The sequence below is a fragment of the Hemicordylus capensis genome, chromosome 4 (genome assembly GCF_027244095.1).
Source record: "Hemicordylus capensis ecotype Gifberg chromosome 4, rHemCap1.1.pri, whole genome shotgun sequence".
Lineage (NCBI taxonomy): Eukaryota > Metazoa > Chordata > Lepidosauria > Squamata > Cordylidae > Hemicordylus > Hemicordylus capensis.
This window is the reverse complement of record NC_069660.1, coordinates 216,745,996-216,765,803: the sequence shown is the minus strand read 5'-3', so window position 1 is coordinate 216,765,803 and position 19,808 is coordinate 216,745,996. Positions and strand designations below refer to the sequence as shown.

The window sequence follows — 19,808 nt, the reverse complement described above, 5'->3', positions numbered from 1 at the left end:
TGGGCTTCCACCCTGCATTCCTGAATACGTCATAAAGCCAGATTCCAGATGGAGCAGGAAGGTGGGGCTTAGACAAAAGACCTTCCCTGAGGACTTGAGCAACCACACCCCATAATGCAATCAAGGCAAGGCCCTGGACTCCAGTTTTCATACTTGTTCAGGAAACAGGAATTAATGGTTTAAGTTGGTAATATTAGCCTACTTTCCAAGCAGAAGGCTTATGAGACCACCATGTTTATATGTGTGTGCATATGCATGTGTTTCCCTCTAATAATGCTTGCATTTACAATCTGAAACGAACCAAATTTACAGCACATGGGAGGAGGTCCTAGGGAACTGACAGGGGTGGTGTTTTTTTGGTTTTGTTTTTGTTTTTTCCCTGTGTCAAGAAGGCAGCCACTCAAAGTATAGGAAAAGATATATTTGAAACTCATTTGTAGACAAATCAAATTCACAGCACATGAGAGGGGATCCTAAGTACACTTGTTCAAAGAAGAGGCAAGTAGAACGTTAGTTCTACTTCTTGTTTTCTTGGAGATTTTAAGCAGAAGCATAACTACAATTGAGATGAGGGGTGTGTGTGTGTGTGTGTGTGTGTGTGTGTGTGTGTGTGTGTGACAGACAGACAGACAGACAGACAGACACAGACATTTGCCTGCCAAGTGTCATCAAATGGTGTGGTCTTAAAGCTTTGCAATACACCTATAGTTTACATTTAAGAAGTAGTGCTGGTACTCAAGTTTGCCTGGAAGTCATAGTCTGCACCAGAAATGCTTCCACTCAGGTGTAGAAGTATACAGATTATCTGTGCTGAAGGAAAATCATTCTGTACATGCTCAGTAGTCTCCTCCTTCCTTCATTATTCACATGTTCTGGAGCTGAGCCTTGGCCTCTGAAGAAGATGAGAATGGAGGAATGCAGGTGCCCATCTTCATTTTCCTCCCTCAGGGCTCTCTCTGCTATGCCCCTGACTTTAAAATGAATCCATCCTGGGAGATCTGTTAACATGTCAAGAGGGATAGTGCCCAAACGTTCCACTCTGGAGGGCAACAACATAATCTTACAGCCACAATAGCAAGTCTCTTGGAAAATCATATGTGGTCATTATGAAACTCACTTAAAGAAGATTTTGGTGAAAACCTGTTAAATAACTTAATCAGACTTTGCATGGTGGTTCTTCCAATTTTCAGGAAATTCAAAATCTTCTCTCAAACTACTCAAAACGCCTAGATAAGTTGAGTGAAAAATCAGTCAAGTCAACACTGTTCTCAAATTTCAGATCACATTAATCTTAAAGTTAAAATGACAAGATTTATTGTTTAACATCACTGGCTGTAGATAAACTATAGTTTTGCAAATTAAAAACTACTTAGCTTGTCTAAAAATGCTTGAAATCTAGGCTTATATTTCATATCAATCATATAAATAAGCAGCACCTATTTAGGGTACCATCAAAATATCGTAATGTCTTACCTTTAACTTAAATGTTTGGGTTGTTGAAGCAGAACTGTTTGTCATTTGCTACATTCTGCAGGGGTGTACTACTTACCAGCAAACAATATGAGTTGTTCCTTGAAAAATATTTTTGTCGTCGTGGGATGGAATAGATGCATAGCTTCTTAAAACTGTCTGTTTTTACTTTTTTGGAGGGAAAAAGGTGGGGTTTTTTGTGTTCTCAAGTCAGTAAAATATCATTTACAGTGTACAGAGTATTCTAATTGTTTCAGGCACTAACCTTATATTTCTGTTCTCTTTAATATTTTTCGGTTACATGGGTGATGAATTGACAACTCTCTGTTGCTTTTGTTCAATTTTGATCCTGCAGAAGACCCCCGAAGGTAAGTGAATTTTTTCCATTCTTACGTTGGCTGTCCAAATGCAGACCATGATGCTCACAGTAATATCTAACATGTGCCTGAAAGCTGTGTTCACTTGATTTTCAAATCCATTACTTTATATTCTGATGTGATTTAAGGCCACTTCCTGCATTAATTTTTTCAAGTTCTTACTTAGTGCAGAGAAAAATCTGGAAAATGGGTGTAGTAGAGGGATGTGTTTGAATAAGTATATGCTAGTATGCTTTCACCACCTTAAGTGGCCCAATGGGGAAATGCTTGAGTAACAAGCAGAAGGTTGCCGGTTCAAATCTCTGCTGGTACTATATTGGGCAGCAGTGATATAGGAAGATGCTGAAAGGCACCATCTCATACTGCATGGGAGGAGGCAATGGTAAACCCCTCCTGTATTCTACCAAAGAAAACCACAGTGCTTTGTGGGCACCAGGAGTCAAAATCGACTTGACGGCACACTACTTAATTTAGTATGCTTTCACTGATGGTCAAAGAGAGGTGCACATGTTCAGCAAGTCTGCTTTGCTAGATTAGATATATTGGATTATATGTGTGTTACTTAGTGTGAACTCTGAGGTATGAGAAATGCATGACTGGATCTCCAAACAATTATTATTTGTTGTTTTAAATAAGTTGTAGGGAGCTCTGATTTAATTGGAGTGGTTGCTTTGGAGAAAAAGCCACCAGTGGTGCCAATACATAGGCAGAGTTCTTTTTTCTTCCACCATTGCAGCTTGTGTATATTGCTGTACTGTTTACTGTAGAGTACCATCCTTCCACACACCCAGGATTAAAGAGTAGGGATTCCAAGGCAGATGGAATCTTTCTTGGCAGTGGGGGTGGATTGTGCGGTTGGTTTATCCCTACCTTAAATTAAGTGATACCACAGATTTTCCTGGTATCTCTGGAGCTGAAGTACCATAAGATCTGGGTCCCCCCAAGTAAAAGGCACTTTACTCTCTATACACTTGTTAGACAGCCCCTTCCTGCTCTGCTCCTCTCCATCTTCTTGGCCCTCCCAGCTCAGGTATTTCTCCCTTAGGAGCATGGGAGAGACTTGGGAAACACAGCTTTATTGGTCTTTCAGTGTAATGAAATAAACACCCCCTTGCAAAGATGCCTGTCGTTTGCCTTCTGTTCCTCTCATACTCCAGCCCCATTCCCAGGATCACTAGAGGTGGTGATAGAGTTTCTCAGCCCCACTCCAGTAACTCCCCCCCCCCCCCCACAGATCAGAGCTGCCACTAACTCACATGCCAAAGGCCTGCAGTATCGGAGAAAGTTCCTAAGTTTCCCCCCACCCCAGATGTTGTCTGTTGCTTGCCTATTGCTTCCCCAACACTCCAGCCACACCCCCAGGATCACTAGAGACGATGGTCCAGAGAGGGTTTCTCAGGCCTCCTCCAGTATCCCCCCAAACCAGAGCTGCCATCATCTTTTACACCAAAGGCCTGCAGTATCAAGAAAGAGCAAGTGCCTCAGTTCCCCTTCCCCAGCAGTATCCCACCTAAATCAGAGCTGCAACCTCATTACTTAGTAGCAAAATTGGATTATTTCCCCCGTGTCCCTGCTCCCCCCCCCTTTTGTAGTTGGCTCACTTTAATAATTTTAAGGCCTGTTAGTTGGCAGGAAAGAAGAAGGCAGATAAACCCAGCAGAATGAGCTGCAGTATCTCTGCCCAGAGCAAAACAAGAAAGTAATGTTATGATTGGATCAGCCAACAGGGGTATGTTTTCAGTCTCTTTTTGAGATATCCAAATTTTCAGCTAATTTCAGGGTACTTTTAAAGGAAAACTATAAGCTAGAGCACTGATTTTTTAAATAGGTATCGTAGGAGTAACAGTTGATAATACAATGAATTCTGAAATTTTAGGAAAATACCCCATTCATTGGGGAAAAGAAATACCTTGGGAGATTTGATGATGGGTGCTTTGGTTGTTAAGAGCTTGGAACAGAACACTCTTCAAATGAAGGGCCTGTTCCGACCTTGGAACAGAATAATCTGTTCCAAGCTTGAAATACTCAGAATGTTCTGAGCGCCACTTTGGGCTCCAAAATGGCGCTCTTCTGGCCTTTACACATGTGCTGACCATTTGTGTGGTCAGCACCACAGGTAAATAGCCGCTCTGTGTGTTTGTGTGCAGAGGCCAGAATAGCATCATTTTGGATTCCAGGATGGTGCTCGGAACATTCTGATGGAACTGGTTGTTCCATTCTGATGGAACAACCGGCTTGACTGGTTGTTCCGATGGGACATTTCATGGATCTTGCGTTCTGTTCTGAGTTCGGAATGAAGCACAAGATCTCTTTTGTGCACATCCTTCTGTACTGGCATAGACATAAGTCTTCAGCAATTTTTAGACTGCTTTTCTAAATATATTTTAGGAGCATGAATAAAGAAAATAAGCTGGGAAACATTCTTTAATTGTGGTTATTAACATATTTCATGTATTTCCTAAACAGATCACCATTCTGATACCAGAGGAGGAATAGCAGCATGTTTTGCTTTAGTGTGAACCTAAAGTAGATAATATCATAGCAAAATGTTTTATAAGAATGGCATATAGGGAACAACCTAGATAGTAAATGAGACATTGCAATCCCCTGCTTGTCTTGGTCCTCTATTCTAATGGGACTTCTACCTGTGCAGTCAACGCCTAAAATTTCTTTAGATATTTGTGATGCTCTGATGTCGCCCTCGCATGACTAATGTGACTGTTAGAGAAGGGTTGTTGGAGTGTTGTACTTCAGTTCCTTTCCAACAGCTTCAACAGCACCAAGGGAACTTCAAGAGCTTTTGTTTTTGTAAGGCAAGGATCCCCTCTACAAATGATCACGATGGTTGGTGGTTGTGCCTGGGAGAAGACCACAGAGTAAACTCATGTAAATTTTTGTTGGGAATTTTCAAGCAAATTCATAAAAATTTAGAACTGCAGTTGCGAGCTGCATTATATAAACTAGCACGTTGTTCTGCTTTGATATCAGGCTTAACATCAGCTGTAATGCCCTCTATTATAATCTCAGGTGACTATTGCAAGACGAACATTATCAACCTTTGATAATGCAATGCCCAGATCAATAGTGGCATTACAGGAATCTTTGGCCTCCTCAGGGTTGAGAGACCACATCCGAATGTTGACTGTAAGCTAGGCACATGTAACATTTCCACTATTCATTGTATCATCCTCAATACTGTCATACTGTTTGGAGGGATAGATCTCCACATCATCCCATCTTGTCTTTCTATGATGTGGAGAGGATTAATCTTCTGCAACCTTGTCTGTGCAACCAGATAGAGAACGGGTCCAGGAAACATGATGATGATGATGATGAGAGCTACTATTGCCTCCTATCTCGGGACAGTTAGCATTACAGGGGCTCTTGCTGTTAACTACAGTTGTATCTTCAACAAAGATGGTAATATCCATATTGGTATTGATGGCAGCAGATTTATCTGTATCTGTTTCATATTGTTATTTATTTATTACATTTCTATACCGCCCTATCCAAAGGCTCTGGGTGGTGCACAACAAGTAAGATACAAAAACAAACACCATTTAAAATAGGTTAAAACAATATAAAAACAAATTTAAAACAGTTCAGTGTGATTTAAAACCAATAAAGAATTCTTAAAAACAATCTAAATACCTTAGAAGGCCAGGCCAAACAAGTAAGTCTTTAGGGCTCTCTTGAAGGCCAACAATGAGCCCAGACTATGGATATCTGCCGGGCGCACATTCCATAGGCCAGGAGCAGCTACAGAGAAGGCCCAGTTCCGAGTCGCCACCAGATGTGCGATGAGGATCATACAGAAGAAGGCACTCTCTAAGGTAACCTGGACCTAAGCCTCTTAGGGCTTTAAAGGTAATAACCAGCACTATGTACTTTGCCCAGAAACATATTGGCAGCCGATACAACTGTTTAAGAACAGGCATAATATGGTCTCTCCAGGTTACCCCAGAAACCAGTCTGGCTGTCGCATTTTGAAATAACTGAAGTTTCCGAACTATGTACAAAGGCAGCCCCATGTAAAGTGCATTGCAATAGCATAGAGTGCATAGTCATGCTTGGAGGTTACCAGCTGATGCGCTACTGTTTTGAGATTATTCTCTTCAAGGAATGGTCACAGCTATAGAATCAGCCGAAGTTGATGGAAAGCGTTCCTGGCCATAGCCTCCACCTGGGATACCAGCGTGAGATCCAAGAGCACTCCCAAGCTACATACCTGTTCCTTCTGGGGGAGTGTAACCCTATCCAGCGCAGGAAGATCTAATTCATCCCTCAAATTCTGATCCTTCATAATGAGCACCTCCGTCTTGCTTGGATTCCGGTTCAGCTTCAGTTTGTTGTCACTCATCCAGCCCATTACTTCCTCAAGGCAGGCATTTAGGGAAGTTATGCCATTGCCTGATGAAGCTGACATGGAGAAGTAGATTTGGGTGTCATCAGCATACTGATAACACTCCGCACCAAATCTCCTGATGACCTTACCCAGTGGTTGCATGTAGATGTTAAAAAGACTTGGTGACAGGATGGAGCCCTGAGGGACTCCATATAATAGTTCCTGTTTCAAAGAGTAGCTGTCACCAAGCTCCACCATGTGGAATCTGCCTGAAAGAAAGGAGCAAAGCCTCCTCCAACTCCCTCAGGCGATCCAGAAAGATACCATGCTGTCGGATGCCACTGAGAGATCCAACAGAGTCACACTCCCTTTCCCTGGTAAAGGTCATCCATCAGGCTGACCCCATAGCCTACTCTAAAGCCAGTTTGAAATGGGTCTAGATAATCTGTTTCCTCCAAAACTGCCTGGAGGTTGTTAGCCACCACTCTCTCAATCACCTTGCCCAACCATGGGAAATTGGAGACAATGATGTCTAATTGCCTCCATAACATGCACCTGTAAGATAAAATGAGGATCAGCATGTTGCAGATTCTGGGTCCTAAGCAAACTATGAGTCAGAGGATGATGCCACATATATAGATAGTTCATCTGAATCTTTAGCAGATGATTCCATGTTGGTCAGGAAGTAATCCTTTCCAGCAGAAGAACAAAAAAAGGTAATCTGCATGTCCTGCAAATGGCTAAGACATTGGGTCTTCCTATAAAAGAACCATTCCTGCCTGAAGAAGACACAGTAGTTAAATTCATCCCCCTGCTCCCCTTATTCTGTGGCATTATCCATGTTACTGGTTTTATTCCAGGCAGCCAAATAGACTTGAATAGAGGTGTGCAGAACTGGTTTGATTTGAACCAAGTTTGATTCAAACTGGCCCAGTTTGAGTTGGAACCAGACTGGCTCCCTAAAAGGGGGCAGTCCAAGTTTGAACTGGTCCCGGTTCGGATCGAACTGGTACAGCAAAGGGGGATTCCCTACCTAAAATGGTGTTTGAGGGGGGAGTCAGCGAGAGGACACCTTACTGCTGGTGGTGGCTCCACGGTAGCAGCAGCCCCTCTCGGCCTTGCCAGTGTCCCCCCCCCCCCCGTCCCACACACCAGAATTGGGCCACCCACTGGCCCACAGTGCAGAGGAGAGCACAGACGGGGCCAAGAGGGGCAACTGCTGGGGAGCCCCCACCATAGCTGGTAAGGTGCACTCTCTCCCGCCAGCAGTGTCCCCTCTAAGGTGTGCAGACATGCGCGTGCACAGAAGTTTTTTGATGTCTTCTCAGCTAATTTTAGATCCTGCTCAGATTGAATCAGTCTGAATATATGTACACACAAACTGCCTTGATACTGCTGCCCAGAACAAAACTAATTCTGCACACAGATGAAAATAAAAAAATAGAGAGAACACTGCCTGCGAGTCTCTCAAACACCATGTTAGGTAGGGAATCCCCCTTTGCTTGTAAAGGAGAATCCTTACCAGATTCCCCTTTACAAGGAAGGCACTCGAAGCCAGTTTGACAATACAAACTGAACTGCCAGCTTGTCTTAACGAACCGGTTAGTGGACTGGCAGTTGGTTTGAATTTGAACTGGAGCACCCCTGGCATTTCCTTGCACACCCCTAGACTTGAATAATGCTGTTATCGGTACCACCAACTTGTAGAAGGCATGAAAAATGTACAGAGGCTGTACAAATGTACAGCCTATTCTAATGAAGGAAGAGTGCTTTGTGGCACTAGATCTAAGCATTCTTATTTCCATATCAGGATCAGTCCACAGCCCAATAAAATTCTTTCACCATTAGTAAGAACCAGCTGATCCAGCGCAGAACATCTGCGCCCCTAGTCCCTCCACCCCCACTGCTTTTTTGCTTGCTACCCCCACCACATTCTTCCCAGCCACGCCTCTTCTTCTCCCACAGCTGCTGCATCTACCTGCCTGCCGGGCCCACTTGCCATTTGCGGCCGCTTCAGCCGGCCGCCCGTTGGTTGCGGCCGCCCGTCTGCTGGGCCTGCTCACCGGTTGTGGCCGCTGCAGCCACCCAGGCCCGCCCACCAGTCACAGCCACTCTGGCCACCCTCAGCTGCCCACCTGCCAGACCCACCTGCTGTTCACGGCTGCCATTCGCAGCCACCTGTCTGCTGGGCCCGCTTGCCAGTTATGGCTGGCCACCTGCCGGGGCCACTTGCCTGTCTGCCAGCTGCCCACCTTCTCCCTGCTCCCCCCAGCGGGCAGCCATTTGCCAGGCCACCACTTCCTCCCGCAGCCAGCTATTCACTGGGCCGCTGTTTCTCCCCCCTTGCTGTCTCCCATCGCTAATCTCGTGAGAGCTGCCACGCATGCGATTAGCGACAGGTGCACCTAAGAGTATTAAATATATAGATAGATGTTTTGCTAAAACAATGGCAGAGCTGACTGTTTCGATGAAACAGACTTGAAACATTTTGAGTGTTTCAGGCATACGGAACAAAGGGAAAATTGAAACACCCCATTATTCCCCATAGGTAGCTCCTAGGGACACCACAGTGGGTCGGGAGGTAGGGCATGATGGTTGCTACCTACCACCCAACCCACAAAAGAAATGTGCAAGTGGGCAATTTTTAACAAATATTTAACGTTTCCCCGAAACCCCCATAGGATCCTATGGGGAAAGGTTAAAAATTTGTTTATGATTGTCCACTTGTCCATTTCTTTTGTGGGCTGGGTGGTAGGTAGTACTCATCATGTACCACATAACCTGTTTTGGTGTCCCTAGGAGCTACCCATGGGGAAGAAGGGGATGTTTTGAATTCCCCATTGTTCTCTATGGCTGGAATAAGCTCAGTGCACAGTTTTGCATCCCTGCCTTGAAAAACACTGCAGAAGCACACAGTAAAGAGAATCTGTCCCTCCCAACATAGAACACACATTTCAAACACAGTCCAAAAATGACCAAAAAAAGAATCACTGACCCAGAATCCACTGCCAGCCACAGTGCCTGTGCTGTAGTAACATCATTGACACAAGTTGCACTCTCACGCACAGTTATGGCTCTTTACAGTCCTAGTGTTGCAACAGCTGCCACAACAGCACCCTTAGCAGCAAGCATAGCCACACGTTCAACCAGAGAAAATTCAGGCACATTTGACTGAGTATACCTTGAAATGCAGATTGCAGAGCAGACCAGGGCAGGAAGTGAAGCCCAAGTTAGTCTCAAGGCCAGACATGGAGCTGATCATAGCAATCACCAAGAAATATTTCTCTTTCTCTCTCCATTTCTCTCCACAACACTTCCTGACAAACAAAACAAACTACAACTCAAGAAAGGCAGGCAGGCATCCAAGTTCTGGCTTTATTGCTCCGAGATCCAGCAAAACCAGCTATATAGCAGCAGCACAACATTATACTCAGTGCTTAGAAAAGAAAACCACAAAATCAAACCTCCATCTTTCTTGTTCTGTTGTATTCTCTTCCTCAAGAGCAGCATAAGGGCTCTCTTTCTGCCTCCCAGTCCCTTTGAATACATTTTGAAATTCCTTCCCAAAGTGCCCCCCTCTAGGGATGTGCACAGAACCAGGTGGGGGTAGGATTTTAAGGGTGGGGGAGGGTGCACTTACCCCTCCCCCTCACTTCCCCCCACTCACTTCCCCCCACCAGCGTTGGAGTTGTTTAAAATCCCTTGGGGCGGTAGCATACCTCCCTGCTGCCCCTTCTTCTTCTGTGGCTGGAAGTACTGGGCGTGCATGCAGAAAGATATCCAACAGGAAAGCTTATATCTTGAAGTGGAAGAAGTTCAGTATGGACATGGTAAATAATAAATTTAATCCTGAGTGTGCATCTGTAAATCAGATCTTTTAAAATACATAATCTTTAAATGCTTCTGGACTCTCCAATATTTTCCCGAAGGTCCATCTTGCAGATATTTTGACACATATTGCCATAGATTCTAACACAGTGTTCTCTTACCATTTAAGCAAAAAGATTTGAGAGGTATTCTGTTCCCACCAGTAAAAGAAATTGTATCTTGAAGCCTCTCTAGTTTTGTCAGCGGTTATGACAGAGCTGTTTGAACCTATGCCTCTTTTAGACAACTTTCCTTGAAGATATCCTTTTTGGTAGCCATAACATTGGCCAGAAGAGACAGTGACCTCTTAGCATTGAGATTTGATTTGCTGTTTCTGAGATTGCACAAAGATAAAGACAGCTTTGCTTGGCTTTAAGACAGACCTATCCTTCAGACTTAAAAAGTCATCATCTTTTCATAGAAACCATGGTCTTTTTCTGTCTGCCTTCTTTCTATATCTGGAGTCAGAACTGGACAAGCCTTTGTATAATCTGGATGTCAGATGGGCACTGACTTTATTTGGACAGGACTGAACAATTCAGGATTGACAAGGCATTGTTCAATTCCTGCCTCAGGAAAGACAAAGGAAGAGAATTTCAAAACAAGGACATTCACACTGGTGGTTGAGGCAAGAAACGCAGTTGAAATGGCAAATCGCTTTTGAATATAAAGGCTCATTCTACTAGAGCATTGGGGTCCTCTACAGCCAGGACATTCAGCCTTGTAGTCTTCTGCATTGCCTTTTGTCAAGCACTATGCTCTTAATGTTTGATCAGCAGTAGCTGCATCCTTTGAATGAGGGGTATTAAAGCACATATACCTATTGTTGCCTGTTCCCTCCTCTGTGTAGGTAAGTTAGCTAATCTCTCATTAGTGTGAATGCATGGAGAACCACAACAAGGATAAATAGGTGGCTTACCTGTAAACACTGATCTTTGAGTGATCCTCATGCATTCACATGAATTGCCCACCTATCCCACTGCAGGTGCCATTGGTCTTGTGTTTTCACTTACCTTCATAGGTTCTTGGTTCTTGGATGATTGTTTTGCCAGTGGTGGTCATCCAGGTACTGAGGATCCAGTGCTCCAACTGCCCTTTCTGAATGGTCACACTAGGCATGTGAGGATGCCATAAGAACATCTTGAGGAGCTAAAGAAATGTTCTGTGTAGGCACAACCCCCATAAGTGGTGAATTTACGAGGACCACTCAAATATCGTTGGTTCACTAGTAAGCAATCTGTTTTTCTCTGGAATTTTGCCTAATGCAGTCCCCCTTTCCCAAATAAGGAGCTACTCGTCTTCTGCTAATTGAAAGAGCATTCTGCTTGTTGAATGGTTGGGAAGAAGAGGGATGCCTTCTTTACTTGTAGTGTATATCTGAACACACCAACCATATAGCGGGTGGTGACTGCACACCAGCCAAGTGCTCAATGTGGTACTGTTTACACAATGTATCAATCATCTGAAATGCAAATAGAGATGCTGATTATTTTTCAGATGAGTCAAGGGTTTAAGAGTAATTTGGAACCATATGTCTTAGAAATGGCTGCATTGAATTTGATTGTATTCCTGACCACATCCCCATTTGGAGCCCATGCACCAATATCGAACAGGTTCTAACAGTACCCAACAGCTAAGTTCCATATTGAGGAGGAAGGCAACTTCTTCCATATAGCTTCAATTATTTCACACCATTTCCAGGTTGGGGGGGGGGGGCTGTGTTTATGGCCTGGTACTATTGCCCATGTGTGTAATAGTGACTTTCTGACTGACTAAGTGTATGTAGATCATTCCAAAATAACAATTGCATGTAAGCAACTTCAGTTTTAGTTGTAAGAAAACTGTAAGAAAATAGCTGTTCTAAAGTACAACGTATGCCGAATCTGTCCAGACATCATTTCTTCTCCCGAATTATTTTATCTTGCATGTTTAGGATAAAGTAGTTTGAAATGTTATGGCTACTCTCACAGGTTGAATGGCCACTCATCAGCAAAAAAAATGCAGTAAGGGCTGTGCATTACCTGGCCATCCAGCAACATTGTGCATAAGAAACAGAAATCATAAAACGCTATCTGGAAAAGCGCTGATCTCTCTGAAATATTGGAACTGGAGTACTTGACACTAGCTTGGTATATCCTGCTATAGATTTAAATTCACAGCTAGGAATGAAGAACAATGAGGAACAACTTTTACTACTAGTGTTTGTCAGTTTCTAAGAGTAGAATGCCAATATAGAAAGTTGTTAGTGTGGTGGCCCAGATAGGAAAACAAATGGCTGTAAACTATCAAAGAAAAATCTTCAGATTATGAAATATTTTACTTTATTAGTTTCCCAAAGATTAATATTGATGCATTTGTTAATCAAAGTGGTATGAGTTATGATTGCTTTTGGAAGATTTTAATTTAGTTATTTTGTTTTTTACATAGGTGTTTGCCTTTGATTACTGCTTTTGGTCTATGGATGAATCAAACACTGAAAAATATGCAGGTATAACTTTGCATTATTACTATGATCTGGTAGCTGATTACTTAAATGCTCACCTCTGCATCCTACCCCAGTTTGCTAAAGCTGTGGTTCTTTTCTTCTAGTAAATGAACAAGCTCTATTAAAGCAGCAGCTTTGTATGAATCTTCTGAATCATCAACCTGTTATGAAATAGTTCCTACTGACAGCAGTTGCTATCTGTTGCAGACTCTGTCAAATTCAGTTCTGTTTTACTTCCCCAATGACACAGTCTGCATCTATTTAAATTGGAAGTTCAAGGCACTAAAAGTTAATTCTCTTAGACAGTTGTCTTACTCAGTGTTTATACACCACTTATATATAGAAGTATATTCTTCTCTTTTCCTGTCAAAAAGTGTCAATTCTGTGAAGTCCTACTGACATACCCTTGAGTGCTTTTCTTCTGTTTTCCCTACAATCTCTTGCAAGTCCTCTCATGACATCTCTTATGACATCTCTTATGACATCAAAGAGCCCCTGGTGGCACAGTGGTAAAACTGCTGCCCTGTAACCAGAAGGTTACAAGTTCTATCCTGACCAGGGGCTCAAGGTTGACTCAGCCTTCCATCCTTCCTAGGTCAGTAAAATGAGTACCCAGAATGTTGGGGGCAATATGCTAAATCATTGTAAACCACTTAGAGAGCTCCGGCTATAAAGCGGTATATAAATGTAAGTGCTATTGCTATTGCTGTCTCATAGATATCCCAGATAAAATCACCATAAAATTACTTCCTTGAAAGAAAGCAATTATTGTCACTGTAATGGACAGAGAGACCCTGAGAGAGGGTTGAAGAGCCATATTCTTTGAAATTTTATTTTTTTGTGAGCCACCCTGATCAGTAGTGCACTGGAGGGGCAGAGAATTAATATTTTAAATGAATTATTATAACAGACAACTTATGGATTCTATTCTGAAAAGAGACTGACATCTGTTGCCTTAATTTTCTCTCTTTGAAAATAAAACAGGACTAAAATATGTTTATGAACATGGCTATTGGTATTTAGAGCTAGCATAATCTTGGGTTGAAATGATCACCTAAAGTATTACTTGTCTGTCAGCTCTATTCACATTCTGCATGAGATGTCAACCATATTATCTTCACAGCCTAGTGAATCCTGCTGAGTATACTTTCTGATAGTACATGTGGAAGGTTACAGGTCTGTGGTGGCTAATGGATTAGCAAGCTCTTCTTATCAGTGCTTCCAGAGTGATAGATTTTCATACTATCACTTGGAATAATGAGTAATAGGTCTTGGGATCTTTCTTGAACTTTGAGATTTGTAGGACTACCTGTCCTGCTGGAAACTCTTACATAGGGACAAAGGAAGTAACCTTATACTGAATCAGACCATTGGTCCATCTAGCTTAGTATTGTCTACACAGACTAGAAACGGCTTTTCCAAGATTACAGGCAGGAATTTCTCTCAGCCCTATCTTGGAGATGACGGGGAGGAAACTTGGTACCTTCTGCTTGCATGCATACAGATGCTCTTCCCAGAGTGGCCCCATCCCCTGAGGGAAATATCTTACAGTGTTCACACATCTCCAATACAACTGCAAACCAGGGCAGACCCTGTTTAGCAAAGGGGACAATTCATGTTTGCTACCACAAGATCAGCATAGTACCACAAGATCAGCATAGTACCACAAGCATGCTTGACATCCTTCCTCTAAAAATGATTGAGTAGGGAAGGAGCCCGATCTTTCTATTCCCTGCTTATGTACATTTTTAAAATCTATTGAGAAGAAAGTAGTGGTGGTGCCTTTTTTGTTGACAGCTTGGTCTACTGGAGAAAGAGATTCAAGGCCTTTCTTCTCTTCTATTCCCAGTGCTTTATTTTTATAAAATCCCAATGCCTTGCCTGAAGGTCTCTTCCATTGACTGATTTTGGAATTATTTCCATGGAGGTGTACAGCTGGAAAGTACTATTTAGGAATTCAAATTCCAGATGGAGAGGATTAGAACAATATTTGAAGTGGAAGTGCCTAGGAGCCAACATCAGAAACCAGGTGCCAGTCCTGCACAGATCTAAATGAATAACTTGAATCCTTGAGTGTCAGTTTTGTGAGGTTTTTTCATCCCTGAGCGTGGGTTTCTCAGAAATTAGCCATGATCAGGAGCTACCAAGAACCAACATTTGTCTTCCAGATCATCCTTAAATTCATAAAGATTTCCAATTTCCAAAATAAGATTTCCCATGAGTATGCCTCCATGAGTAGTTGCTTCACAGGAAGTATATTCTCCCCTCTCTGCTCACACACGGTACTATTCATCCTTATTTTGTTTAGTGAGTGCTGACTTTTATTTTAACTCTATTGTTGTTTGGTCATACACTTGGCAAAAAAAGCCCATGTTTCTCTGTAAAGTGAGTGTTTTATTAGCTGTCGATGAAATCATGGGAAATTGCTTGCTGCATGTCTGTACATTCATTTGGCCCCCATAACAGTTCTTTGGTTGTAGAAATTTAAATTTTAGTTGCATTTATTTACCTTTTTTCATTGAATTAATTATGACTTTGAGCAAGAAAGAAACTGCAGGGTGAAGCAACACTGAAGCCATACAGATCATGTTCTTATCTACATTTCCTTAGCATTAGAAACTGGGAAGAGAGAACTGTGTAGTCTAGCAGAAATATCTACTGAAGGCATCAAATGATCTGTTTAAAAACTTATTACTTGGCACATTTTATTGAATAGCAAAAATATCTAATTGTAATGAGCAAGTGTTTGTTCCAAGTTGCTAACAAATGAAAAAATTACTAAGCCTGAATCACTGCAGTCCATTATCATTCCTCACTCAGCATCCCTCCATTGACTGCAGTAGAAATAATGTATTCTATACTGTGCAAATTAAATTGCATTATAGTGAATTATTTTAAGCATATATTTAGTGTAAAATACTAGGCATGTGCACGGACCGGTTCGGAGGCCATTCTAAAGGCCTCCAGACCGGTCCGGACACGCGTGGTTTTGGTTCGGGTGGGAGGTTCTAACAAAGTACGGGGGGGGCTTTACTTACCCCCCCAAAGAACGTCACCGAATTCTTTTGAGTAAGCGGGCGGCATACCTCCCTGCCGCCCGCTTCATTCCCCCTCTGGCGCGGCTCTGTCTGTCTCCTTTAAATTCTCCATCGGGCGGCAGGGTATCTTCCAGTCCCTGCCGCCCGGCTCTTCAATGTCCCAGATCGGCTGGCGGCCGCCCCCTGTGCAGCCTCAAGACCCTTTTGTGCGCCTGCGCAAAAGGCTTCCTAGAAGCCATTTGCAGTGCAGCCGGGGAAGGGGACGCGGTCGGCAGGGGAGTTCTCCTGCCGACCCCTTGAAATGGGAAGGGAAGGGGCGGCAGGGGTCTTGAGGCTGCACAGGGGGCGGCCGCCAGCCGATCGGGGACATTGAAGAGCCGGGCGGCAGGGACTGGAAGATACCCTGCCGCCCGATGGAGAATTTAAAGGAGAAGAGCCGCGCCAGAGGGGGAATGAAGCGGGCGGCAGGGAGGTATGCCGCCCGCTTAATCAAAAGAATACGGTGACGTTCTTTGGGGGGTAAGTAAAGCCCCCCCCATACTTTGTTAGAACCTCCCACCCCAGTGCCGGACTGCAGCTCCGCAGTTCCGTGCACACCTCTATAAAATACAGTACAGTATGTTGAATTGCATCTAAATTGTCATTGACTATCTTCCTAAGTGCATTTTATGTTGATGACACTTTCTCCTTTAGCTTTCCCTTAGGACTATATTTTACCTCCTCCCTTCCTCCCTTCCACCTTGTGGAGTTCAAGGCAGTTTACATGGCATTCTTAGGCAATCACCCATCCAAGCAATAACCTAGCTATGGACCTACTTAGCTTCAACAAGATGTCTGTATCATGTGACCCCAGAGTATGTCACAAAGACAGCACAGTAAAAATCTGGCCAAGTAAAATGCAGAAACCCAGGACCCACACATATCAAATACTCAATTTACAAGATTTCTATTCAAACTGAAAATGTAAATATAATCTAATAAAACATCTTAGAAGACATAAAACATCACATATCTCTACAATTGGTTTGAGGGTAAGTAGTACCTCAAGGATACTACAAATGTATTGCATCAATCTGGTTTGGGGGGTAAAAAATACCTGAGTGATTTAAACACTTTAGAAACCTGTAGGTTGTACTAAGAATGACACCAACTGCAATGTACCAAAATCAACATATTATTTACACTTCAGCTTCTTATGGGAAGGAGTAAAATAAGAAAGAAGGCATAGAAGAACATGGTGCCCCTGCACATGCACATGCACAGAGGTCACTCTAATGACCCCTGACAGCCTGCACGGGGGGGGCACCAGTGGGCCTAGGGGAGCTGCCGCTGCTGCTGAGGAGCCATGCTGTGGTAGATAAGGTGACCCAACCCTTCCCTTTCATTCCCATAGGATTCCTCCCCCTTCTTCTTGTAAAAGGGAATCCTTACCAGATTCCCCTTCGCAAGCAGAAAGAACTGGGCTGAACCGGTTCCACCTGCTTTTAGTACAGAACCAAACCAAACCGCCCAGATTGGTTCCATGCTCACCATAATGCTCATAACCTAGTATGTGAGCTTTTGATTTACATAGAACTCATCATGAGAACAGATGTTCTTAAAATGGTACAACATCTTTTTCTGTTACCAAATGCATAAAAACATTACCATCCAGCCTGAAGAAGAATTCTCTAGCTCATAAGAACAGCCCTGCTGGATCAGGCCCAAGGCCCATCTAGTCCAGCATCCTGTTTCACACAGTGGCCCACCAGATGCTGCTGGAAGCCTACAGGCAGGAGTCGAGGGCATGCCCTCTCTCCTGCTGTTACTCCCCTGCAACTGGTACTCAGAAGTATCCTGCCTTTGAGGCTGGAGGTGGCCTGTAGCCGTTGATAGACCTCTCTTCCATGAAGTTATCCAAGCACCTCTTAAAGCCATCCAGGTTGTTGGCTGTCACCACAATCTCTGTTGGCAGAGAATTCCACAAGTTGATTATGCGTTGTGTGAAAAAGTACTTCTGTTTGTTGGTCCTAGATTTCCTGGCAATCACTTTCATGGGATGACCCATGGTTCTAGTGTTATGTGAGGGGAAGAAGAATTTATCTCTATCCACTTTCTCCACACCATGCATGATTTTATAGACCACTATCATGTCTCCCCACAGTCGTCTTTTTCTAAACTAAAAAGCCCCAAGTGTTGTAGTCTTGCCTCATAAGAAAGGTGCTCTAGGCTCCTGATCATCTTGGTTTTAGATGTGGTTTCCAGAATTGTACGCAGTACTCCAGGTATGGCTGCACCATAGTTTTGTATAAGGGCATGATAGTATTAGCAGTTTCATTTTCAATCCTCTTCCTCATGATCCCTAGCATGGAATTGACCTTTTTCACAGCTGCCGCACATTGGGTCGACAAACAAGCTGTCCACCACGACCCCAAGATCCCTCTCCTGGTCAGTCACTGACAGTTCAGATCCCATCAGTGTATACTTGAAGTTGGGGTTTTTCGTCCCAATGTGCATCACTTGACACTTGCCAACATTGAACCGCACTTGCCATTTTGTTACCCACACCCCTAGTTTGGAGAGATCCTTTGGGAACTCCTAACAATCTGTTTTGGATTTTGCTACCTGAAAGAGTTTGCTATCATCTGCAAATTTGACCACCTTGATGCTTACTCCTACATCTAGACCATTTATGAATAAATTTAAAAGCACCAGTCCCAGTACAGATTCCTGGAGGACCCCACTTCTTACTTCCCTCCATTGTGAAAACTCTCCATTTATACCTACCCTCTGTTTCCTATCCTTCAACCAGTTAGCAATCCACACATGTACTTGCCCCTTTATCACATGACCGCTAAGTTTCCTCAGGAGTCTTTGATGAGGAACTTTGTTGAAAGCTTTTTGGAAGTCCAGGTATATTATGTCAACTGGATCACCTTGATCCACACACTTGTTGACACTCTCAAAGAACTCCAAAAGGTTTGTGAGGCAAGATTTCCCTTTGCAGAAGCCATGCTGATTCTCTCCCAGCGGGGTCTGTTCTTCTATGTGCTTTACAATTTTAACCTTGGGATGCTTTCCATCAATTTGCCTGGAATGGACATTAAGCTAACCGGCCTATCATTTCCGGGATCGCCCCTGGATCCCTTTTTGAAAATTGGTGTTACATTGACTACTTTCCTGTTCTCCAGTACAGAGCCTGATTGTAGAGATAAGTTATATATTTTAGCAAGGAGGTCGGCAATTTCACATTTGAGTTCTTTGAGGACTCTTAGATGGATGCCACCCGGCCCTGATGATTTGCTCGTTTTCAGTTTTTTCAGACAGTTTAGATCATCATCTCTTGTCACTTCTATCTGACTTAGTTCTTTAGCCTCCATCCCCGAAAAGCCTGTTTCATGAACAGGTATATGCTCAGTATCCTCTGCCATGAAGATGGATGCAAAGAACTCATTTAGCTTCTCTGCAACCTCCATATCCTCCTTAATAGTCCCTTTCACTCCCTCATTGTCTAATGGTCCAACCGCCTCCCTGGCAGGTTTCCTGCATCTGATGTATTTAAAGACGTTTTTGTTATTCCCCTTGATGCTTTTAGTTAAATCTAAATAGAGTAAGTACTCCACCCTACTAACTGGGCAAAGAGGCACCTTTTACCCTGGTGATTCTCTTTATTTAGCAGGGGGAATGTAACTGGCCCTATCCACCCCCAGCACAGTACTTCCAGTGACTGTTGCTGCTGTCTATCTGATGTTTCTTCTTAGAATGTGAGCCCTTTGGGGACGGGGTTCCATCTTGTTTGTTTGTTATTTATTTGTGTAAACCGCCTTGAGCCATTTTTGGAAGGGCGGTATAGAAATTGAATTAATAATAATAATAATAATAATAATAATAATAATAATAATAAAATAATCAGGGGCGTAACGAGGCTGGAGTGGGCCCAAAGACAAAATTTTAAAATGGGCCCCTCACTGATACACACACACTCACTTCACATGTGACTTGCCTCTGGGGGGCCCCTCGAGGCGTGGGGGCCCCCAGGCAGCCGCCTCCCCTTGCCTAATGGTAGTTATGCCCCTTATAATAATAATAATAATAATAATAATAATAATAATAATAATAAATGTTCCTCAAACTCCCTTTTCATCTCCCTTATTGTCTCCTTGTATTTCTTTTGCCAGAGTTTGTATTCCTTTCTGTTCTCTTCATCAGGACAGGCCTTCCAATTTCGGAAGGAAGTCTTCTTCCCT

At 43.2% G+C, this 19,808-nt stretch overlaps 1 protein-coding gene across 21 annotated transcripts in view; it reads left to right on the top strand.

Moving 5' to 3' along the window:
* KIF13A (kinesin family member 13A) overlaps positions 1 to 19,808 on the top strand; it is a 190,844-nt gene that overhangs the window by 37,967 nt on the left and 133,069 nt on the right. For 19 of the 21 annotated variants that reach the window (XR_008305754.1, XR_008305753.1, XR_008305752.1 and 16 more), the window contains 2 exons: positions 1,826 to 1,838; positions 12,487 to 12,547. Coding sequence is in view for 15 of the 21 variants with exons in the window: in XM_053243911.1 (XP_053099886.1) it covers positions 1,826 to 1,838; positions 12,487 to 12,547 (74 nt within the window). In the remaining 6 variants the exon portion in view is untranslated. The remainder of the gene's footprint in view (positions 1 to 1,825; positions 1,839 to 12,486; positions 12,548 to 19,808) is intronic. The other 2 variants (XM_053243915.1, XM_053243914.1) reach the window with 1 other exon arrangement.